The sequence below is a fragment of the Arvicanthis niloticus genome, chromosome 14, assembly GCF_011762505.2.
Source record: "Arvicanthis niloticus isolate mArvNil1 chromosome 14, mArvNil1.pat.X, whole genome shotgun sequence".
NCBI lineage: Eukaryota > Metazoa > Chordata > Mammalia > Rodentia > Muridae > Arvicanthis > Arvicanthis niloticus.
This window is the reverse complement of record NC_047671.1, coordinates 75,540,769-75,564,915: the sequence shown is the minus strand read 5'-3', so window position 1 is coordinate 75,564,915 and position 24,147 is coordinate 75,540,769. Positions and strand designations below refer to the sequence as shown.

The window sequence follows — 24,147 nt, the reverse complement described above, 5'->3', positions numbered from 1 at the left end:
AACAGTTAGTGTTCTTAACCAGCCCCTGAAGCAATTACTCTTAAGAGAAAAAGATTCTTCTTTAAAATGCAGACTATGAGAAAAGGTAAAAATAATATATAAAATGTGTCCCATTACTTGAGAACCAGGGCTTTGATGAAGATGTTAAATTAAATTTCAACATTCACAAAACATATTACAAAAGTACATTTTGTGGTTTTTAAAAAATTATTCCTACAGTTGCATTTTTATTATTCTGTAGTTCATGTAATTTTTAAAAAATTATTCCTACAGTTGCATTTTTATTATTCTGTAGTTCATGTGTGTGGGTGTTTTACGTGCCCTGGGAAACCAGAAGGGACTTAAATTATAGGCAGTAATGGGTCCCCAGGTGGGTGTTAGGACTCCAACCTGAGTCCTCTTGTAAGTTCTCCTAACTACTGAGCCATCTCTGCAACCTTTGGCTGTACATGTATAACAGATAAAATTTTCTATCTCTGTACATAAAATTACTAAAGATATACCAATCCATTTTATACTAGCCCACACAAAAATAAAATTAACATCTTCATACCACAAAATTCAAACATTACAGATAATTAAAACATGCTATAGTCCTGACTACTGGAGGTATCTACTGAATAAAATTTTAAATGACACTTTGTAATGCCATATTTTGAAAAAGACATGATGATCCTCACATACACATCAGTAAAACAGTTTAAATGGGAGGCAAAAGCAGGCAGATCTGAGAATTTAAGGTCAGCCTGATCTACCAAGAAGATTCAGACCAGTCAGGGCTCTATCATGAGACCATGTCTCCAATAACCATAGTCTCTAGCATTCATTCTGTTAAGCACCATTTATGACATTTTACATCAGTTTTACCTTCAGGGTTCCTCCTTTCACCATAACTTTTTGTCTGGCTGGCTGGACTCCCGTCAGTGCAAAAAGCTGGGCCTTAAACACCATTGGAGGTTCATCGGTATTCAATTCTACACCTTCAAATTTCTCCTTCCCCCATTTTACTGTAACTGTAAACAAAAACATAATTATTTCTCACTTACATACTTTTCAAATTTATAGACCTCAAATTTATCATTAGGGAATAACCTTTTAAAAGTGAAAATATACCGGGTCCTACCAACTGGGAGGCAGGAGCAAGCTACCTTTATGAGTTCTAAGCCAGCCAAGACAACACAGAGAGACCCTGTCTCAATTCCGCCCCTACCCACTGAAGTTAAAGTGTGTCCTTTGTTGTCTCATTCCCAATGAGTAATATACATGCAATGTATCCAAAACAAAACTTTACTGGATCTAACTCAGTTCCCATTATCTAAATAAATCAAGTGTGTTGAGAGTACCACTCAGTGGTACAACATCTGCCTAATTCCCAGTGCTGCAGGATAAAGGAGGAGAGAGAAAGCAGGAGGACAAAAGGAAAGAAAGAGAAGGGGAAGGAAGAAGATGGGAGATTGATTGCCTTGAGAAGTGACTGATCCACTAATGTGACAAACTTGGTGAATAAATACTCAAGAATTCTACATCATCCTCCAACAATCTCTGTAAACTAAGGTGAACCTCTAAACACACTGAATTATTTCTCAGAATAAAGTCCATGGCCTTCATAATGTGGTTAGCCTTAAGTAGTGGCTCTCAACCTTCCTAATGCTTCCAGCATCAGAAATATAGTCCGTCATGTTGTGGTGACCCCCAACCATTAAATTATTTCCAATGCTACTTCATAACTCTAATTTTGCCACTGTGTTTTTCAAAGGTCTTACACAGCCCCTATTAAAGGGTCAAGACCCAAGGTTAAAAACCCTTGGTTTAAAACAATACATACTGTTGGGACAAAAGAGAGCCTATGAGAAAATGAATCGTGAGGGAATAAAAGAGCACTGAGAACAGGGTAAGGGACTGTATAATTCATGTCGGATATGTGGATACACACCTTTCCAGAGTTCCAGGCCAGCCAGATATACATGAGACCTATGTCTCTTTTTAAAAAAAGAGAATGAGAAAGAGAGGAGAGAGAGACAGACAGACAGACAAAGACAGAGAGGGAAAAAATTGTAACAACTCTTGGGCCTAGAAACAGTTCAGTGGATAAAGTTTGGCTCTTGGCTCACAAGCAGAATTCAATCCCCACATCTCATAGTGGAAAGACAGAACCAACCCCCAAAAGTTGTCTTCTGACCTCCAAATGTGTACCTGCAAATGCACACATACATGCCCCACACCATTTTTTGAAAAAGTATTACAATTCTAAACTATAAGAAAGGCATGAGAGAAATGAAAGTTGTTTCCCAAGCAAGGGGTACTCAAGTATACAAAACTCCAAATATACATTAGCTACATAAAATAGCTATGTTTTTCCCCAATTATTTGGGAGGTTCTTGAGGTTTCAAGCCTTAGCGTATAGCTGAAACTGGGCTCAATTTTGTATTGTTTTGCCTCCGTCTTAGAAGTGGACAAGCATGTAAGCATAGCTTTAAAAAAAAAGTATCTTTTAATTTTTTATTGCATTTTACTTATGTATGTACACGTATAGGAAATGTACAAGCCACTGCAATTGTTGAGGTCAGAGGAGAATTTTCATGAGCTGGTTCTCTTCCTCCACCATGTGAGTAGGTGCTGCAGATGAACTCAGGTGGTACAACAAGCACTTTCACTTTGCTGGCCCACCCAAAATCACAGAAAATCACAAGAGTTGTTGAGGATGTAGAAAAACTAGAATCCTGTCCAACAGTGGTTGTTATGGGATAGTGATTCCAAAAAAAAAAAAATAAGCAGAGAATTACCATATTAAATTTCTTCCTAGAAGTTTAGAAGCAAGGACTCAAAGCAGCTACCTGTATACTCCTTCGGAGAGTATCATTCAGACAAAAGTTGAGAAAGCAGTAGGACGAGGCCAGCCGAAAAGCAGCTGCCTAGCAAGTGTGAAGCTCTTAAATTTAATCCCTATGGCAAGAAGGTAAGGAAATATAAATGGAAAGGGGAGGGGAAAAGAGAAGGCAGGGAAGGGGAATGCTGGGAAAAGCCCACCCATATTAATTTTAATTAGAAAAATTCTTACACACACTACAACACAGCTGAAGTGTGGTGACATGACATGAAGTGAGACACATCAATGATAAAAGGGCAAATATGTGTCTATTTTATGTGAGGCACTCAAAGTCAAAATCTTTAACGACTAAAAAAATGTTGGTTGTCAGAAGCTAACAAGTAACAGAAATGTTTTAATAGCAAGAGTTTTATGAATAGACTCTGGAAATAATGATGGTTGCACAAAAATGTGAATGAATTTAGGTGACAAAGAACTTAAAAACACTTAAAAATATCTGAGCTGTAACATGTGCCTGTAATTCCAGCTATTCAAGAAACTGAGGCAGAACACTACCTTGGACTCAGGATTTACAGCCAGGCCACCCCAAAAGGAAACGAAGGAAACACGTCTCAAAGGTAAAATTTACTGCAATTAAAAGGCTTTGCTCAAGTTCACGGCATAGCTAACTTTTGAAATGTACAAATAATAAAACAAGCACATACATTGAAAACTGTATCTTTTTTAAAAATGGGAATTTCAAAACAAGGTTCTAACTTCTAGAATCAAAATTTTAATTCTTAACCTAGACTCCACATCTCAACAATATCAACAGTTCACTGAGTGTGTTGAAGCCTGATTTAGTGAGTCCAGAGAGATGACTCAGCAAGAAAGGGCACTGACAACCTGTGTTCAGTCACATAACCAACATGGTTAAAAAAAAGAAACCAATCCCTCTAATCATCAAACACATTCTGCATGTAAATACCCATTCATATACAATAAACATTGATTTAATAGCAACCAAGTTATCTATCTTTAGAGAGAATGTAATACAGCCTAATAAAGAGGAGAGGACATGGTAGTTACAATGATGTTTATCATCAAAATAAAGGCTTGAAAAGCAACAATCTTTTATTTTTCTAAAACATGGTCTCACTATGTAGCCTTACATAGTGGCCTTGAACTCTCAGGAGGACGCTGCCTCCCAAGTGCTGAGATTAACGGCATGCACCACCACAAACAGCCAAGCCAAGATCTTGAGTAATGAGTTATTTCTATTTGTTGCTTTGGTCTTGCCTTTTGGAACAGGGTCTCCCTCTGTAGCTTCCACTGTATCAAAATTTATGATCCTTCTATCTCAGTGTTTCAAATGTTGAGATTAGACATATGAGCTACCATAACCCAACCAGGAAAGACTTCTTAGAGGAAGTATTAACTTTTGAATTGTCATTGCCAACTCCTTTAATCCCAGAACTGGGAAGGCAGAGCAGATGGATCTGAGTCTGAGGACAGTCTTTTCTACAGAACGAGTTCCAGGACAGCCAAGGCTACAACAGAGAAACCCTATCTCAAAAAACAAACAAAGGAGGTAGCATGTGCTTGTTATGGTTTAAATAAAAGCTGGCTGGCTTGTTAAGATTATGAGACACCTCTAGCAGCAGCAGGAAAAATAGATTCAAATGTGGCACAAACTGCAATCATAAAGAGACAAAAGAAAAGGCACTGGGGATATAAAGGGACAGTTTCTACTTAGCATGCACAAGGTCCTGGGTAGGTTTGATCCTCCTCAATATCATAAGAGCAGCAAGATGTTTTTTGTTTGGTTGGTTTTTTTGTCGTCGTTATTTTGTTGTTATTGTTACTTTTGTTGGGTTTTTTTTTGGGGGGGGGCTGGTTTTTTGGAGACCCGGCTGGCCTCAAAATCAGAGATCCACCCCACTTTGCCTCCCAAAGGCCACTACATGTGGTCTATAAGTTTTAAAGTAATGTATAATAATACAGACTAGAAATAACATAGGCCTAAATGATAAAAGTAATGTATAATAGTACAAGCTAAAGATAACATAGGACTAAATGAAAACGGTATGAGAAATAAGGAAAAGGAGGCCAGGCACAGTGGTGTACATCTTTAATCCCAGCAACTGGGAGGCAAAGACAGGCAATCTCTTAAATTCCAGGCCAGCTAAGCCTACACAACAGACCCTGTCTCCAAATAAATGAATAAAAGAAACCACCCTAAGACCAACGATTTTTCTTGGTTCATATCATTTTTTAAAAGCAGTATCTTATAAAGGAATTTTGTATGCCAAAAGTGAAGAGTCAGAGAGAATCAATAATCACCTATTTATAGCCAACCAGAGGCGCCACACACATTTCGGAGGCCATTTTGACTAAGAGGAGGTACAGGGAAGTCCATTAAGAACAACGTGATCCTCGGTCAATACCTTGCTAAGACATCAAGAAAAGACTCCTGCCAAATGCTTTAAGTGAAAGAAATAGCATTTGCCAGTATTTGTATTCATCTGCCCTTCGAAACTAACACTATGTTTCATCTTCGAAGTCCAAAACGATGCATGCTAAAATTAAAACTGAGCATCCAAGACTGATTTGCATCGGCTTCGAGATAGAACTGAAATTGAAATTGGTACAAAGGGGGCGGTAGAACCAAACGTGTGAGCGAAGAGAGCGCTCTCAAGCAGAAAATAAGCAAACCTAATTCCTGAGACCTTCCACCTCCAACTTCCCTTCCATTCTCATTCCACCCACTGTTATCATCCAGGAACTCAAAGCAATCACACTCCAGCAGCCAGGTCTCCCGAGCCCCAAGACACACCCTCACCTTTCCTAGCACACTCTAGTGATTCTGCATTGTCACGACTCTCGGGATTTTCCCCATCTCTACTCCTGCTTCTACCCCACCCACTGGGCGACTCAGTGGACAAGCTCCTACTGAGCTGGGCTCCAACTCGCGCGGCCGCCCGTCCGCACGTCCCACCGCGGCCCACGGCAGCTGAGCCCTGCGCGCGCCTCTGCAGGCTGGGCCTACGCGGAGGCCTAGTGTCCGCTGGGAGGGCGCGGCACGAGGGAGGACGGAGCTCACCAGAGTAGAGTGGCATGGCGAGGCAGGAGGAACCAAACGGCGCGGGAGTCTGGGTCTGACAAGGGCGGCCGAGGAAAATGAAGCAGCTTGTGGGGCCGGCCGGGGAGGAAGCGCGGTGGTGGCGGCAGCTCCGGTGCGACAAGCCTCATTCAAACCGGCCACTGGCGATGACGCAGCAGCACGCTGTTCGCCCAGGAAGCCACCGCGGGGGGTGAGGGGGGATGCGGGGGAGTGCGGCACGGGGCAGAGGCGGGGCCTGGGCATGAGAGGGCGGGGAAAGCTGTCGGGCGGGGCCTTAGACAGAAGCGGGGCGGGGCGGGGCCGAGGAGGGGCGGGGCGGGGCCGAGGAGGGGCGGGGCGGGGGCGGGGCGGGGCGGGGGAGGTAAAAGAGAGAGAGAGAGAGAGAGAGAGAGAGAGAGAGAGAGAGAGGGAGGGAGGGAGGGAGGGAGGGAGAGAGAGAGAGAGAGAGAGAGAGAGAGAGAGAGAGAGAGAGAGAAAAAAACAAAACAAGAGAGAGAGAGAGAGAGAGAGAGAGAGAGAGAAAAAACAAAACAAAACAAAAAAAACACTCGGCCTGAAGGAAAGGAGAGAGATCCCAAGTACCACAGAGCCTAGGGAGGGCTGAGGGAATGGAGGCGGGGCCTAAGGGTGATGAAAGGGAAAGGAAGATGGAGGAGTACCAGCGGGTTTGGAGGGTGAGTAGAGGGCGACAGACAGGCTTAGGGCCTGGAATGGAGGCAAGGAGTAGAAATGAGCTTGAGGCCGAGAAAGGAGAGGAAGGAGGCGCTGGCAGAGCGCGGTCAGGAGCACTGGCACTCTTGCACACTGTGGCTCTAGGTCCTGCCACAGGTGGAAACCTGAAATTACCACTTAGAGCTAGATCACCGTCACAACTGTGCTTTCATTAACCCATCTGTTGTCTTTTACTAACTCATCGCATTTCTGTTTCTTGAACGTCTGCTCAGGCACTGTATGATGCTGTAACAACTGAATATGAACAGACTCTCATCTCATACTAAGGATGTACTTAAGATTGCCATCCTGTAGATGTCCAGTGAGTTAACTACATCAAGTTCGTTTACAGTACACACTTTGGTACCACACTAACTTCTCTCAGCATCTCGGGAGACCTGCTTGTCTATACTTAAGATAAATGGCGTCCTTTGGAATGCTAGCAATGGAAAAGGAACTTTAAAAAAAAACGTTTTGCAAGGCTATCCTTGCTCAGTGAAAAGGGGAGTCCAGGACAATAGCAACCTCATTATACTTTGCTAAATGGATAGACTTTTATGTTCAAGGTGGTCTTCCTTACATAATAAAATGCATTGATAAGAGGTTTGGTTTGGTGTTGTTTTGTTTTTTGATACAGTGTTTATCTGTGTGACCCCAGGTGTCCTGGGACTTAATCTGTAGACCAAGCTGTCCTCTAACTCAAAGATCTGGCCTTGCAGTGGTGGCACACACCTTTAATCCCAGCACTTGGGAGGCAGAGGCAGGCAGATTTCTGAGTTCAAAGCCAGCCTGGTCTACAGAGTGAGTTCCAGGACAGCCAGGGCTACACAGAGAAACCCTATCTCAAAAAACAAAAAACAAACAAACAAAAAAAAAACAACCAAAACTATTCCTGTGTTTTCCTCTCTGCTACATAATTCTTGGAGAAAAAAAGGCCTAACCTTAAATAATTTAGGATATATAGGTCTAAGACAGTGCTTTGCCTTAAAAGATTTTCAGTAAATGTTTTCTAAGTGGATGCAAAACATAGTTGGAAATCAATAGAGATTCAGACCATACCAAGTAAATGCATGATTATGTAACCAAAAAAGACCTCAAAATCCAGCTGTTTGAAGAAGATAGATGGTTGTGGAAGAAAGGGAGAAAGGTTATTGATGGACCAAGATGTTGTTGAAAATTTTTAAATCCAAATCCAGGCCTTTGACCATTTAGTTCCCAGATAAAAGACACATACAATCTTTATATTTATAATAAGCCTTAATAAGGACTATATCTACCCTCTATGGTGAGTTAGAATTTGGTATTTAAGTTATTTTCCTATCTATAACCTTGAGTTATTACTTACTATGTTTCACCTGGGCTGCTCTTAACTTCAATTCGCCAGCACAAATGACTGTGCTTTCTTGACTCCTGACAATTCTGCTTTCTCCTCTCTCCACAGTCTTCTCTCCCTCCTGGTCTCCTCCGACCCCAAGGCCTGGAACCCCAAGCCCCACCTATCTTAATTTTGCCCAGTTATAGACTGTAGAAATCTTTATTCACTAATCAGAAATAACTTGGGGGCAAGGTCACATAGCATCATCTGAGTCTAGTGTGGACTCTGGGGCAGCCAGGCCTTGGGGGCTCACAGGAAGCATTACAACACACAGCAACTGACCAAATCTCAACAATTCTGCATTTTGTTTTGTTTTTTAAGGTTTTTCAAGACAGGGTTGCTCTGTGTAGCCCTGGCTGTCCTGGAACTCACTCTGTAGAACAGGCTGGCCTCGAACTCAGAAATCTGCCTGCCTCTACCTCCCAAATGCTAGGATTAAAGGTGTGCACCACCACTGCCCAGCTACAATTCCGCTTTTTAGTCCAATAAAAAAACTCCTTTTCTCTCAGATATAAATTGAATACAATTATAACAATTATGAAAAATATAAGGTATGATATGGATTTATAATGTCCAGTTCATTATATTTGGCAATTTAGATAAAGTATTTTATTATCTATCCTATCTTGGTGAGTTAGGATTTTGTATTTAAGTTATTTTTTTATCTTAACTTGTATTACCATCCTAAAAACATGTTTTTAGACCCAAAACTTCTTAAATCTTAAACAACTGAAGTTTAATTGTGACTATCTTCTCTTCAACCCCATCAGAGATCTGAGAAGCATTAAATATTATTTGAGTAGGCAGAAAGCACAAGGACCCAGCTTCCAAAAATCATAGAAATGACAGAGATAGCTCACCACCTGGACAGGCCCCAAAATTCCTTATAATATCAGAGCATCTGTCTTTAGCCCTCTGGTCCAGAATATCTGACAGACCTTTTGTGAAGCAAGAAATATAAAGGACTAGCTTACACTGTCTTGACAAGCTTAGATAGCACTTTGTTCTTTCTAGACAACAGCATTCTGTCTGCAGATAAAGTTAGAGCATTTTCTTGCCCAATGGCTAGCTTGCCACAATAGAAGCAACTCCACATGGAAACCTTTCAATGCTAATTATCTTCTTCCAGCTGACAGGAGCTAACATGTCTCAATTCTAAAGAGAATTCAATTAATTCTTAAATTAATAAAAAACATTTTCAAATGCCATATTTTGTGAGTCTCTGAGACTTTTTTATGAAGACCATTTATCCAATTATAGCATATCTGAACAAGCAAATATTGCCTGTCTCCAGCTACCTATTATCTGTACAACCCAGGGTGTGTATTTTTGTGATAATCCAGACTAATATCTGACAAGACCATGAGTTTAATTGAGTGACTGTTAACTTGCATCACTTAATTAGCAGCTATTAAAAGGAAAACAGTTTCTAACAGCAGCTATTAAAAGGAATGGACGTGGACCAAACCTTATATTTTTAAATGAGGTGCACAGGCACAATGCCTATCTAAGAGTTGAAACATACATATATTGTAACAAATTAATCTTAAATTTTGTATCACTATGCAAAAATTTATACCAATGAAAACCTTAAACCTGTATCACTAAACAAAAGTCTGTACTACTGTAACAAAATATGACTTTAATTCTGTATCAAAATATAAAGATTTCTACCAATTATGGCCATAAAATGCTCTTAAGATTAGATTCAATAATCTGCCCCTCTTTCTCTAATTTCTTATAATATTAATATATTCCCCCTTTTTTCTTTTCAACCCTTTACCTAGAAAAGAAAGAAGGATAGAGAAGAAGAAAGAAAAGATAAAATCCCTGAGTCTAAGCTCTCTACTTAGTCTACTCCCTGTTCAAGACTATAATTATTTGTAAATCATCCCTTAAAATGACAACATATCTATAATTTACAAAATGACCAAAATTATCTACCCTAATTTAAGGGAATGGATGGCAGTCTCCTTATAATTGCTTCCTGCTGAACTGGAGCAATTATATTCTTGTTTGGAGGTCCAAAAGGAAATTGAAAAATGGCTAAGTCAAAAGAAAGCTAGCTGGCATTGTTTGTTTTCTGGTCTCTATGTGCTTAGAAAGTTCAGGAGTTAATCGAAGTCTTGACGGTAACAGTCTGAAAGGCTGGCTGAATCAAGGTTATCTGCGATCAGCAGTCTTTCTTGAGACTGTTTTGGAAGCAAGTCTCTGGAAACAGCATCACTTTGAGGCAGGATATATCAGGGAGCTGGAACAGCAGGTCTCATCAACTCCCCATCCCTGAGGGTGAATCTTGTCAGGGCTGTCCTTTTCATCTTTCTGTGAATATAAAATGTTTATAGGTAATATATGTTTCTATAGTAACATAATGTATGGAATGTACAATGTGCACAGATCAGTTAAAGATGAATTTTTGTTCCTTGTTTGAGCAAGTGAAAGCCAAATGTCTTTTTTTAGTTAATTTGATCATATAAATGTATAACTGTATAAATTGTAATATAAGTCTCCATTCATGCCATATAAAAGGATGACATGATTAATTTTGAGGACTCTGTAGCCAATAAGATTCATTGGCTGTGTATAGCTGAAGTTCTGACTAAAGACATTTTTATGTCTTAGTCAGTTTCAGGGCTGTTTCCATGTAGAGGGATCAGCAAATCATGTTACCTGTCTGGTTTGGTTTTCTTGATTTCTTTCTTCCTGTCTGCAGCCAAGATCTTCAGGGGGTCTTCTTCTATCAAATCTGATCCTTATTACTTTGGAAAAAGTCCAAAGCCTTTTCTTCTTTTCTGTTAACACGAATATAGAGCTTTTTCTCTCCCAGAAAAGGTTTTCCTTGGTCTAGCAACTTGAAGTCATCAAAAGTATAGCTTGATTTAATTGAACAACCTCTTTTGTATTTAGGTCTGCTCTATTTTGACCTCTCAGAGAGGATTTGCAATGTCATTACAACCATAGAACTCATAATCACCTTCATTTTGATAAAGTAAAATAATTTGAAACAATTAAAACAATTATTATTATTTATTAAGACAGGGCTTCTCTGTATACTCGAGGCTGACTTGCATTTGCTCTCTAAACTAGACTGGCCTCAGATTCACAAGAAACCTCCCCATCCTTGTGTTGGTCTCCCAAGTATTGATATCAGAGGCCTAGATTTGTTTATTTATCTATGTATCTTTGAAAACATTTATATCAATTCTCATTTCTTTCTCCCTTCTTTGGAGTCTATTATGTCTGTGAATAAATATACTTATATTCCCTTTCCATTTATATAAATTGAGTCAGTATCCTTTTCTACATTTCCTTCTATTTATTGTATAAGCATATTCCCAAGCCATCATATATTCGCTGAGTTTTTATGGCTTAGGCCATGTGCCAATCCAATCAATTGCCAATTCTCCCATGGAAGCCCAGATTTGATAGACATATATAGAGACTGGATGCTCATCTCAGTGTGACACCCATTTTTAAGTTAGCTCTCATGAGTTGCTATAGTTTTCCTGTGGGAACCCCACATTTTGAGGAGACATTTCAGAGTAGCATGAAATTCTACCCCATGTTAGCTATCATGAGTATAGCTTTTCTTTTTCTGTTGGACAAAAGCAAAACAATTCTACCCTAACCCCAATTCTGGGTCTTCACATTGACCAGTAGGATATACCTTTCCTAGGGCAACAGAAAAATACTACTCTTCAATTTGAAATTACAACGAAATTGTAAACATGCCTTATAAATATATTCATATTCCTCTTTCTCTTACATAAATGTGATTGATGTGTATCAGAATTTAGAGATCTGTCTTTCATTTTGTCAGCTCAGATGCTGTGTTGTACCTGTACAACTAAACTGACGTCTGTCCTCAGCTCAGAGCTGTGCTTAGCAACAGTGCAGAGAAACGCCCAGGAAGAGCTTAGGCTGGCTGCTATTTACGCCTGCATTGTAGTTGAAGGGCTCTGTTGTTTTGCGTGTTCAGTTTGGGGGAGCAGCTGTATTTTAGCTCATGCTTTAACCACCCTCTGAGATCATCACATGCACCAAAACAGCCTGCATTTCAATGCTTGCAGGAACCTGAGCGGCTTGGGGGAAAAAATTACTCACTAAGGAACCATTTCCCCTGCCTTCGTAGTTTTAAAAAGACAGTTTGCACACGTTTTTTGTTCTTGTTTTTAAGCCTGGAAATGTAAAACCAATTTTGATCAGAGTGAGTTTTTGCTGTATGGTGGGTGCCAATATGTTGTTGAAAATTTTTAATCCCAATCTGGGATTTCTACCCCTCCTTTGACCATTTAGTTCCCAGGTAAAAGACACACACACACACAGCCTTTATATTTACAATAAGCTTAGTCAGCACTAGATCTATGTTTCACCTGGGCTGCTTTTAACTCCAATTGGCCAGCCCACATGACTATGCTTTCTTGCCTCCTAATTCATGGTGCCTTTCTCCTCTCTCCACATTCTTCTCTCCTTCTTGGTCTTTTCCAACCCCAAGGCCATGAATCCCAAGCCCCACCTATGTCAATTGTGCCCATCTATAGGCTGTAGGCATTCACTAGTCAGGAATAACTTGGGGGCAAGGTCACATAGCATCACTTGGGTCTAGTGTGAACTCTCTTGTCTCTGGGGCAACCAGGCTTTGGGGGTCAGCACTTAGCATTACAATACACAGTAACAGATCAAACATGAACACCAAGAAGTGCTTACATCTCTAACTGAAAGTGAATGGAGCCTATCAGATGGCTCAGTGGGCAAATGCATCTGCTGCTGAGACTGAGGCTTTGAGTTTGATCTCTGGAACCCACTGGTAGAAGAGACAGCTGACCCCCACAAGTTGTCCTCTGACTTAGAAGCAGGCACAAGAACCAAAATGTGTATACACTCACACACACACACACACACACACACACACACACACACACACAAGTTAAATGTGAACATGAATTACTTGTCTTTTTCAAATGTAAATTTAGATTCTTCCATAGATCTTAGATAAGTCTAAACCATTAACAAGCTCTCAGAAAATACTGAGACACAGTCTGAAAAATCACTTATTGAGGAGGAAGGTGTTAAAAAGCTATTCTTTAATCCCAGCACTTGGGAGGCAGAGGCAGGCGGATTTCTGAGTTCGAGACCAGCCTGGTCTACAGAGTGAGTTCCAGAACAGCCAGGGCTACACAGAGAAACCCTGTCTCAAAAAACAAAACAAAACAAAATAAATAAATAAATATAATAAAAAAATTTTTTTTAAAAGCTATTCTTTCTGCTTGTTCCCTTTGATTAATAGTTTGCATGTATATGCAGACTTTGGCCCAAAGAAAGAAAGTACAAGACAACAATTGTTTTTAAAGATTTATTTTCCTGTGTTGTATGAGTACCACTGCATGCAGGTATGTAAATAAGTGCAGTGTGTGTGTGTGTGTTTTACCCAAGGGAGCCAGAAGAAGGCACTGGGTCCCCTGGAGCTGGAATAATTATTATAGGTATCCAGGTGGGCACTAGGCCCAAACCCACCTCTTCTGAGAAGAAGCAAGTACTAACTGCTGAGCCTTCTCTCCAGCCCCAGTGGATTCCTTTTAAATAAGAGAAGAACTGTACACCAATTGCTCCCACTCACATTTCATTAATAAAACTAATTACATGGTCATACCTACCAACATGGAATCCTGAGAAATGCAGTCATAGCAGATCCCAGGTGTACACACTTAAACCCATCAGACTGCAGGAAGGAGAGTGGGTTTTAACAGAAGACCAACAGTATCTCTTCTGTTCATATTGTTCTTTTTCTAAATTATCTCCAAGCTTATATTTATGTTTATGTGTGACAATGCTCCTGGCAGTTCAGTTTTGCCAGTTGTGCATTGATAATGATTATACTGATACCAGACTTCCTCAGGGTTGTAAAGTTAAGATGGCTAATGAATGCTTATGTGCCAAAATAATTACCAAACAAAGCTAGTCCACGACAGAATAGTAGATGTACTTGAATGATAAATGTCTACTTTTCAGAATAAGTTCAGTTACCAAGGTTTTATTATTGTAGCCCAAATGAAGTATATAATTTTAAATCTTTACCCTCAAAACAATTTCACAGATGAGCCAAGGAAAGTAATGCATGCTTGTAATCCTGGTATTCGGGAAGTGGAAATGGGGAAATCAGGAGTTAAAGGCCGGCTTTAGGTACCTAGCAAGTTTGCAGCCAGCTTGGGCTTTATGAAAACAGTGTCTCAAAAAACAAAACAACAACAAAAAAAACCAGTTTGTTGTTGTTGTTGTTGTTGTTTTTTAACTGAACACTAAATAAAATACTATAACTATTGCAGGAGGTATTGGAAAAGACAGCAGCTGCCTGCTCTAAGTTCCCACACTAATGGCGGCATCGACTGGCCAGTGGTGCCAGCAGAAGAAACATTGGCATGGCTGTTGCCTCTGCCAGTCAGCTCCGTGGCCTCCACGGCTCTAGGCATGGCCCCTGGGCCAACTCTGCCACCCCCATGGTGCTCCGTTTAACCCCAGACATTAACTGCCATCCTCGTAGTAGATATCACAATTCCCAGTACCTGGTAGAAATAAGACGTTTAAAGCTTAAAGATTAACCAAATAGATTTATATATCAGTAAATACTCAATACACAAGATGCCCACACAATTAGAATTGTTATCCCAATAATCTAACCTTGACATGAATAACTACCTGAGACTGCTAGAGACAGGAGGGTGAACATCTGCAGCCATCTTGCCTCTCTCCTGTTCCTCCTCCTCCTCTTTCCCGACATTGTTCTCCCCTCCCAACCCTAGCCCCAGCTCCCTCTTCCCTGTCCAGTGACAGAGCTCTGCTGCAAATACATTGGGCAGTAAATTTCTGCCACATGTGACAACCATTTTTATTATACTAGGTATTATAAGTAACAGGAATGATTCCATGTAAATAAGAGAATATGAATAGGTTATAAGCAAATATATCATGTTGTATGAGAGACATGAACTTTGAAAATGTGGATACCTGCAGGGATTCCAAGAACCTACTGGACACTCAAGAATGCCTTTTCATGCCTTTCGGTTTTTACTCTGTTTGTCGTTGTCGTTGTCGTTGTCAGTGATGGTATGTGTGTGTGTGTGTGTGTGTGTGTGTGTGTGTGTGTGCCACACTATGCATGTGGTACTCAAAGGACAACATTGTAGATCAGTTCTCTTATTCTACCTTTATGTGGTTTACAGGGTTAGAACTCAGGTTGTCAGGCTTATGTATCAAGGGTTTTTCTCTGATGACCTATCTTCCAGTTTCTGTTCTTCACTCCTACCTTGAAATGTCCCCAGACCCCAATTTCTCTCCCTTTACTCCCTTGATAGATGTTTAAACCTTACAAGCTGGGAGTTTTTTCTCTGTCTATTTTGTATGTTAAAGTTTTTCTTTTGGGGGATTATAATATAATTACATTACATTATGTTATATCATATGTTCATATGCTCCTCCTTGCTCTCTTTCAAATTCACGGTCTCTTTTTTCACCAATTGTTACTTGCACGTATGTATTTCTAAATATAAAATGCTTAGTCTGTTAATGTTACTTGTACATATGTTTTATGAATTACTACTTGGTCTTGGATAACCAATTGGTGGGTTCTTCCCTGGAGAAGACTAATTCTCCCCACCCCCACTCCCCAACCCTAAGCATTACTTAGATGCCTGTAGATCGTTGTGGCTTCTCCCCCATCCACTTTGGCATGTCTTTTGGTGTTGTCCTTGTTTGGCTCATGTTTAGGCAGCCATGTTTGTAAGACTTTATGAATGTAGTGTCTGACATTCCTCAGATATACAATCTCACAGCAAACTCCCAGATCCCTGGGCATATTCTAACTCCCTTTCCACAAGCCTGAAGTGCTAGAGTATCTGGTAGATGTGTCCACTGGGACTGGGCTCCATGGTGCTGATCTTTGATTGGTTATGCTTTTCTGTAATGGTCTCTGATGCTTTTTTAATATTTTCAAAAATGTGTTGTGTGTATGCGTGTTTGCCTTCATGTATGTCTGTGTACCTGGTGCCCACAGAGGCCAGAAGAGGGCACTGGATTCCTTGGAACCAGAATTAGCATGATTATAAATTGCCATGTGTGTGCTAGGACTTGAACACACATTCTACGGAAAGCAGCCAATGGTCGGAAGCGGCTCTGCTGCCCCTGCTTGCCCTTTGTAAACAACGACTTTTTGCATCTATTACTTAGCCCTTTTACTGCTACAATCGCTCTTTTAGTATTTGCTATTTATTAGCAGTTAATGATGTGTAGTATCCTATTTATGTGGATAAACAGCAGTTGTATTTTGTATTTCCCCTTAGACTATGAATAGTTCATTCTACCCTCTTCACCTGTGTCATGTCCTGAGGTACAGTAATATTTATATCTGTAGGGCCAGCTAGGTGACTGAGTGGGTAGAAGTAACTGCATGCCAGTCTGAGAACCTGAGTTTAATTTCCATATCTCAGCAGGTGGAGAACTCGTCCTGAGAGGTTTCCTGTGACTACCATGGCATGCACACATCTGCACTTGCACATGAAATACAAATAAATAAATAATATATTGTGATCTGTACTATTTACTTTATGTCTGCACAATGACTGCATCTAGTTTGTTCATGTGTGTGTTCTGTAGACCTATCTCAGACCACCATAAACTAGGCCGTGTGTGTGTGTGTGTGTGTGTGTGTGTGTGGTGTGTGTATTGCTACTGAATGTTGGTAATAGAATTCAAAGAAAGAAAGAAATTGAAGGATATTGAAGACATTTGGGGGCATCAGAGCTCTAGATAATTATAGAAAAAAGCAAAACCTTGAAGCAATCAAACCCATTAATTTGCTAATTATTTGTTAATTATATACTCATGGACCCCTACGTTCCAAGAACTAACAGAGCATCAGAAAACAAGGAAACAATGCTAGGCACAAGCCTTTACTTCAAGCAATGGAGGCAGGTGGACCTCTGTGAATGTGAGGCCAACCTGATCTATATAGTGAGTTGTAGGACTACATAGTGAGACTTGTCTCAAAATAAAATAAACTATATTAAAATATATGGCCAGGAATGGTAGCTTACACCCATAATCTTAGCATTCAAGAAACAGAAACAAGAGAATCATGAGTTATAAGCTAACCTGGGTTATATAGTAAGAACCCGTCTTAGAAAACTAAAACTATTACAATATGTAAGTGTATATGGAAGTTAGGAGGGAAGATAGCTCCTGGCAGAGGATGCATGTGTGGGACTGTGGAAATAGATAAGGCAGGGTGGGCAGTGTGGGAAGTGGTGATCACAGAGAGCGTAGGCGCCAGGGGGAAACGTTCAGTCTCAATGTAATAGAGTTCCCTTCTTCAAGTCACTATTCATCACAAAAGAAAAGTAATGTTGACATTTCTACACACTGGGCTGTTCTAGCATATGGAAATGATGATTTAGAGGACTGATTATTTACAGGATAACCTTTTAAAGAAATATAAAACTCTTCTATCTATCTCCCTGTGCCTCAGTTGCACATCTTACAGACAGCTGCATTTTGACTCTTTCCTTTCAGATCTCCTATAATTCCATAATTCTAAACAACATAACCTTATTTAATTTATTAAGTTTAATGGAATATTTACTAAATTTACACTGTAAACTATGAGAAAGTATCTATTATGTTACATATGATCTACCTCTCTCCCATCTATTTATTTTTTATTGAAAATAAATTTTGTCAAACAATATACATATATTCTGATCACAGTTTCCTCTCCCCAGACTCCTCCCTGATACTCTCATTTACCACCCATCCCACCCACTTCACACTTTTTCTCTCTTTGAAGAACAGTCAGACAAAAATGTAAACAAACCAGAACTTTAAAAAAAGAAAAATATGTCATATATGGTGTGGCATGCCTTTAACCTTAGCACTCTGGAGGAAGAGGTAGACGAGTTTGAGGCCACCTTCTCTATATAGAGAGTTTCAGTGTAGCCAGGGCTACACAGAGAACCCCCATCATGTAAGAAAGAAAGAAAGAGAGAAAGACAGAAAGAAAGAAAGAGAAGGAGAGAAGGAGAGAAAGAGAGAGAAAGAAAAGAAAAAGAAAAAGAAAAAGTAACAGAGAAAGCACAAGAAACACAGAAATACATATAGGCACATACCACAAACTACAAAAATGGAAACCAAAATATACAACTGAAAGACCAGTAACACAAAAGATATCCAAACAAAGCAAGATGAGACAAAATATTTCTTTGGAAATAGCAGTTATTTTTTATGTTGTCTATTTACTGCTGGGCATGAGGCCTCCCCTTAAGTGTGGTTATACTCAGTGAAATTCCATTGCTGAAAACTAATTGTTCCTTTGTTACTGGATCTCAATTGGAGATTACTTATTTTTGGTTATGGATGGGAGATCATGTCCACTACCCCCTCTCAGTGCTGGGACCCCTACTGGCTTGGACCTGTGCATGCTGCCACACTCTCTGTGGGTTTATATTGCATCAGTCCTGTTGTATCTGGAAGACACTGTTTCCTTGGAGTCATCCATCGACGGTAGCTTTCAAAATCTTTCTGCCTCCTCTACCTACAGTTCCTTGAGGCCTGAGAGGAGGGGTTGATGAAGACATTCCACTTAGGACTTAGTGCTCCAAAGTCTCTCAGCTCTCTGCACACTGAGAGTTTGTGTTAGTTCCCATCTGTCAAGGACCACCTTTGACATCACAGGGTAAACCAAGGCAGGCATCAAAGGGTATGGCTTCAGCAATCAGGACCAAAAAGCTGATGACTTCTGGCAGTTTAACTCTTCCTATTCAGGGGCCAAAAGCTGGTAGCTTCTGGCAATTTAATTCCTACTGATAGCAGTAGGAGAAAAATTACTTGGGTTGTTTTCTCTTTGACTCAGGGACCTGTGACTGCTGGGGACTGAGAGAAGAAGATCTGCCATGCCAGGAGGAGAGGAAAGATGCCACATCTGAGAAGGTGCAGGACAGAGAGCATAGCTGCCATGTAGGAGTTGGGAGAGAGTGACCGAAAAGGCTGCCCAACTGGGTCCAGGACAGCAAAGATGGTCAGAGGGAGGTGAATTAGCCATGTAGAAGTTAGGAAGTGGTCCAGCCATTGACCCATTTTAGGCATATCAAAATATAAAGGCTGTGTGTGTGTGTGTGTGTGTGTGTGTGTGTGTGTGTGTGTGTCTTTCATTTGGGAACCCAGAACATTGGGGCAGGTACTGAGGAATGTAGTGCTGGAATCTAATTAATTATTTAATTGGGTCTTGCTACAGGGACCCCTCACTGGCCAGATGAGACCTTGGAGTTCCTTAACTCTTCATCAACCACAGAGAAAAGAAAAGAAAGTCATGCCGGGCGGTGGTGGCGCACGCCTTTAATCCCAGCACTTGGGAGGCAGAGACAGGTGGATTTCTGAGTTCAAGGCCAGCTTGGTCTACAGAGTGAGTTCCAGGACAGCCAGGGCTACACAGAGGAAACCCTGTCTTGAAAAACCAAAAAAGGAAAAAAAAAGTCATGCATACAGACAACATGCACACTGGATGAAGCTGAAAAAAGGGCTCCATTCCACTTTATTGCTGTTTTTAGTTTTTATACCTTCTCAGGATAATTGAAAACATTTTTACATTCTATAAGTTTATAGCACATTTAAGACAATAGTTTATGTCATAGGCTGCTAAGACTTAAGGACTTACTTCAGAATTGTTTACGTGTCTTTCCATTAAGATTAGTACCTGCCTAAATATTCAGTATCTGTTACTAGCTGCATAAGTTCATTGTAAGTTTAAAGCAATAATTCTTATGTCAGTCATAATTAGCATGGTTTTGTCAAGAGACAAATCATCTGGCTTGTATCTTATTATTTTAAAGTCTTGTATAGATAGACTAGGCCATCACTTATTTTCTGTCCTTGCACCTACAATAAATTGCCCATCCCCAGTTTATGACCTTTAGTTACCAGATAGCGGCCTCATTCCTAACCTAGTAGGAATGTTTTCCTTGATTGTAAATTTGTTCCAAGCTTGCTTTCTTTTCCTAGTGCAATTAGCCCATGACACATGAAGATTTACAGAGATCTAGTTGCAGCTTTTATTCTATGGGGGAGGGGAGAGTTGAGATTACTTGTATCAGTTTAAGAGTTCTATAAAATCATTATCAGAAACTATAAAATCATCAATTCATCTAAGCAGCATTACTACATGAAAGTACATTGTCATATTGATTCTTCAGGAAATCTACCCAATAGGGTGGGCTAATGCCTAGGAATCATTAAACTATCTACTAGGGGTAGGAAAGGCATATCAACATTGAGAAGCAATCCTGGGATGACATCTCTAAGGACCCTGCATCTCAGAGCTTATCCATTGCAAAATGGTAGGCCATCTCCAGAAAACTCACTTGCTTGTCATACCCTTTACTAGATGGCTTCTGACACCCATCTATTACAAGAAGAAGCATCTCTGACAATGACTGAATTGAGACACTGGGTAAGTGTAGCAGAATGTCATTAGGCATCAGTTTATTGTTATGTTCCTTAGCAGAACACTAGTATTTACTTCTCCCAAGGCTCGTGGCCTAATCAGTCTTAGGTCTTGGCTTGTTTGTTTTCTTCTTTCTTCCTTCCTTCCTTCCTTCCTTCCTTCCTTCCTTTCTTTCTTTCTTTCTTCCTTTCTTTATTTTAGCTATTTTTTTTTCTTTTTGGTTTTTCGAGACAGGGTTTCTCTGTGTAGTCCTGGCTGTCCTGGAACTCACTCTGTAGACCAGGCTGGCCTTGAACTCAGAAATCTGCCTGCCTCTGCCTCCCAAGTGCTGGGATTAAAGGCGTGCGCCACCACCGCCTGGCTTTTTTTTTTTTTTTTTTTTTTTTTTTTTTAGCTATTTTATTGGGTTCTTATATCTACCACCCTTCCAACTCTTATTCAATCCAAATTCCTTCCAACACCCTAACACTGGGAGGGCAGGAAGAAGGTTAGAGAGGAAAGGGGGCAGAGTAGACCTCTTTGGAAATCTCCTGATGATTAGGGGTGTTGAGTTCCTTGGGGTGAGTCCTGTCTTTGTCAGGATATCTCCAACCTCTCTCATCAAGCCACAACAGCAGCAGCCAAGAGCAGCAGGGCGAGCAGCAACCTCTCAAGGCTCTACAATTTATACCTTCTCCAGAGTCTCCAGAATTAAACTATCTAAAGCGGGCAAAAATCACCTGCTGTGAAGCAGCCTTTTATCCCACACCTGGCAGTAAAACAAAAACATATTCACATAACATAACTGGGTTTTAAAAGAAACGTAACTGGGTTTTACTACATTGGCCACCTGAGCAATGCCAGGTATGGGTTCCATCTGATGGGTGGGCCCTAAATGCAATCAGAGAACGGTTGCTTATCTCCACATTTGTGCCACTACTGCACAAACATATCAATGTAGACAGATCACCAGAGTAAATCAAAGAGTTTGTTGCTGGGTTGGTGATTACCTTTCTCCTCTGGTAGTAGGCAGAGCACCTTCCGGTACCATAACCATCAGCCAGCAGGAATGAAGGCTCTATTTAGACAACAGCTGACTTCACCATGTTCAATTCCATATGTAAGTGCTGTCTTCAGCAACTGATCCCCACCATCAGTGTGTGGAGAACAACCAACAGTCTTGGCAATAGCCTGATTTGTTTGAAAGTTTCTCTGGGGCTCCTTCCCTTGGTCATTTGGACAATGACTCAACGAGATGTAACCAATTCCTGGCACTAAAGGTTCCATTCAGTAATAAGAGCTGTCTAGTTGGGGCATTGTCTCCCCCATTACTTGGTAACTCCATTTAGATTTCTTTTATATATAAGTTGTTTTTGTTTTTTGAGACAAGGTTTCTCTGTGCCCTGACTGTCCTGGAACTTGCTCTATACATTTGGCTTGTCTCAAACTCATGGAGATCCACCTGCCTTTTCCTCCCACATGCTAGGATTAAAAGTGTGCACCATCATGCCTGGCAATACATGTCTATTTTAAAGAAGCATCTAGAGTAGTAAGTTTTCATATGGCCACTCAAATGGCCTGATGTTAGTTGTCCCTCCTCATATTCCATCTCTTATCCACCTTTGCTACCTCCTCTCACCATCTAATCTTCCTGTTACAGTTCTGCCTCTCTATCTCTCCATAATTATGTACTCAATTTCCCCTTCCTTGGGAGGATCCCTCAACTCCTCTACTCTATACACAACCTTTATAGTTATATGGAATCTAGAATACCTATTGAAGGCTTAAAGGCAAACATGCTAACATCTACATATAAGAGAGTACATACAATGTTTGTCTTTTGTGATCTGAGTAGATCCATCTATTTATCCAAAGATTTCATAATTTCTTTTTTCTTTCATTCTTTGTTTTTTTCAAGACAGGATTTCTCTGTGTAGCTCTATGTAGATCAGACTGACCTTGAACTCAAGAGATCTGCCTCCCTCTGCCTTCCAAGTGCTGTGATTAAAGGCATGTGCCACCCCTGCCTGGCATAATTTAATTTTTTAACAGCTAAATAATATTCCATTGCCTAAATGTATCATGTTTTTATTACTCACCCATTTGCTGATGGACATCTAGGCTGTTCCAATTTTTGGCTATTTTGAAATAGGATCAATTAACATGGCTGAGAAAGTATCTCTGTGATAGGATGAAACATCCTTTAGGTTTATGCCCAAGTACATAGATGAATCTAGATAAATTTCCATCTTTAAGAGGAACCTACTTTCCATAGTGGCTATACAAGTTTGTGCTCCCACCAGTAACAGATGACTGTTCATTCCTCTTACTCTGCGTCCTCGTCAGTATCGGCCATCATCTGTTTTATTGATCTTGGCCATTCTGAGTGATGAAATCTCAAATTAGTTTTGATTTTCTGATTTCCCCGATGACTAAGGATTTTGAACATTTCAGTGTTTCTCAGCCATTTCTGTTTCATCCTTGGAGAATTACGTTTAGTTCTACACCCCATTTTTAAATAGGGTTATTTGTATACTTGATGTTTATTCTTTTATATACTTTACAACTAACCCTCTATTGAATGGTAAAGATCTGGTACAGAGTGCTTCTGTGGGTTGCTGGGTGACATGGAAGAATGGCACTGGGCTAGGAGGAATGGCTGAGAGCTGTGGCAAAGGGCTAAGGGTCCTGTCCACAACAAGAGTCAGAGTTCCCTGGGAGCTGCAGTGCTAGGAGAGGAGGGGCTCTGCATGTAGACTGCAGTAAAACCAAGAATAATCTGGAGAGACAGGGCTGGAATGGCCAAGGTGGCTCTTGAGTTGGAGTGAATCTCCAGTGAATGGAGCTGAGCTGGAAGGAGGGAAACTCATACATAAGCAAGTTGTCTAAGGGCTAAGAGTTAGAATGGAGAGATCATAAAAGGAGTCACGGAGGATTATGTAGATAGCATGAGTCCTACTGAGGGGTGGGGGTGGTCACAGCAAAGACTGTTTCTAAGTACCAGCAGCTGACACGAGGAAACAGGAATGGGGTGGAAGGGAGGGAGGGCTTCGAGTGTCCAGAACGAGGAGGAAAGTGGGTTCTGCACTAAGGTCTGGTGGCATTTCTAGGAAGTAGAAACAGGGTGGGAGGAGGGACACCTGCAAGAAGACTCATCCAGGGTTGGGATGAGACTGGAGAGATCATTATGGAGGACAGGAGGTGGAAATGGCCTGAGTCCTCCCAGGTCCACTCCCCCTGCCACTGGGAGTCCCAGCTGAATGACAAAAAAGAAAATGAAAGGACCTGACTGCTCCTAGGTGTGATGGGGAGAAAGCTGAAGGTAGATAAAAAGTGAGAGCATAGCCAGAGGCAGAGAGACATGTGAGAAGAAGGGGTAGGGGACACCAAGAGGTCAGAAGGTTGAAGGGTTAAGGGATGAGCCATAGGGGGAAGGGCAGCCCAGCCCCTGGGCTAGACAGTTCAGGTTAGGGAGTAGGGTATACCAGCCATACCTTGGAACAGGTTGGGACTGAGGAATGCTGGGAGAACCTGTGTAAGGGTCCATGTCACTAAAGAATGATACCCTGGACTTAAATAGTATGCAAACACAATGAGTGTTTATTCTGCAGAAGTCCAGCATGTTGAGGTCTCCCCATTAACAAGATACCTCTAACTTAATCTGCCAC

At 40.7% G+C, this 24,147-nt stretch overlaps 1 protein-coding gene and 1 long non-coding RNA gene across 3 annotated transcripts in view; one reads left to right on the top strand and one right to left on the bottom strand.

Annotated features, from left to right (window-relative positions):
* Usp14 (ubiquitin specific peptidase 14) overlaps positions 1-6,113 on the bottom strand; it is a 34,861-nt gene extending 28,748 nt beyond the window's left edge. The window contains exons 1-2 of one of the 2 annotated variants that reach the window (XM_034517763.2): positions 5,910-6,113; positions 868-1,013 (exon numbers count right to left, since the gene is read on the bottom strand). In XM_034517763.2, the coding sequence (XP_034373654.1) occupies positions 868-1,013; positions 5,910-5,925 (162 nt within the window). In that variant the 5' untranslated portion in view covers positions 5,926-6,113. The remainder of the gene's footprint in view (positions 1-867; positions 1,014-5,909) is intronic. The other variant, XM_034517764.2, reaches the window with a different exon arrangement.
* A 450-nt stretch (positions 6,114-6,563) lies between these two features.
* LOC143434380 (uncharacterized) overlaps positions 6,564-24,147 on the top strand; it is a 48,453-nt gene continuing 30,869 nt past the window's right edge. Inside the window, exon 1 of the long non-coding RNA XR_013103852.1 lies at positions 6,564-6,604. This is a non-coding gene — a long non-coding RNA (uncharacterized LOC143434380). The remainder of the gene's footprint in view (positions 6,605-24,147) is intronic.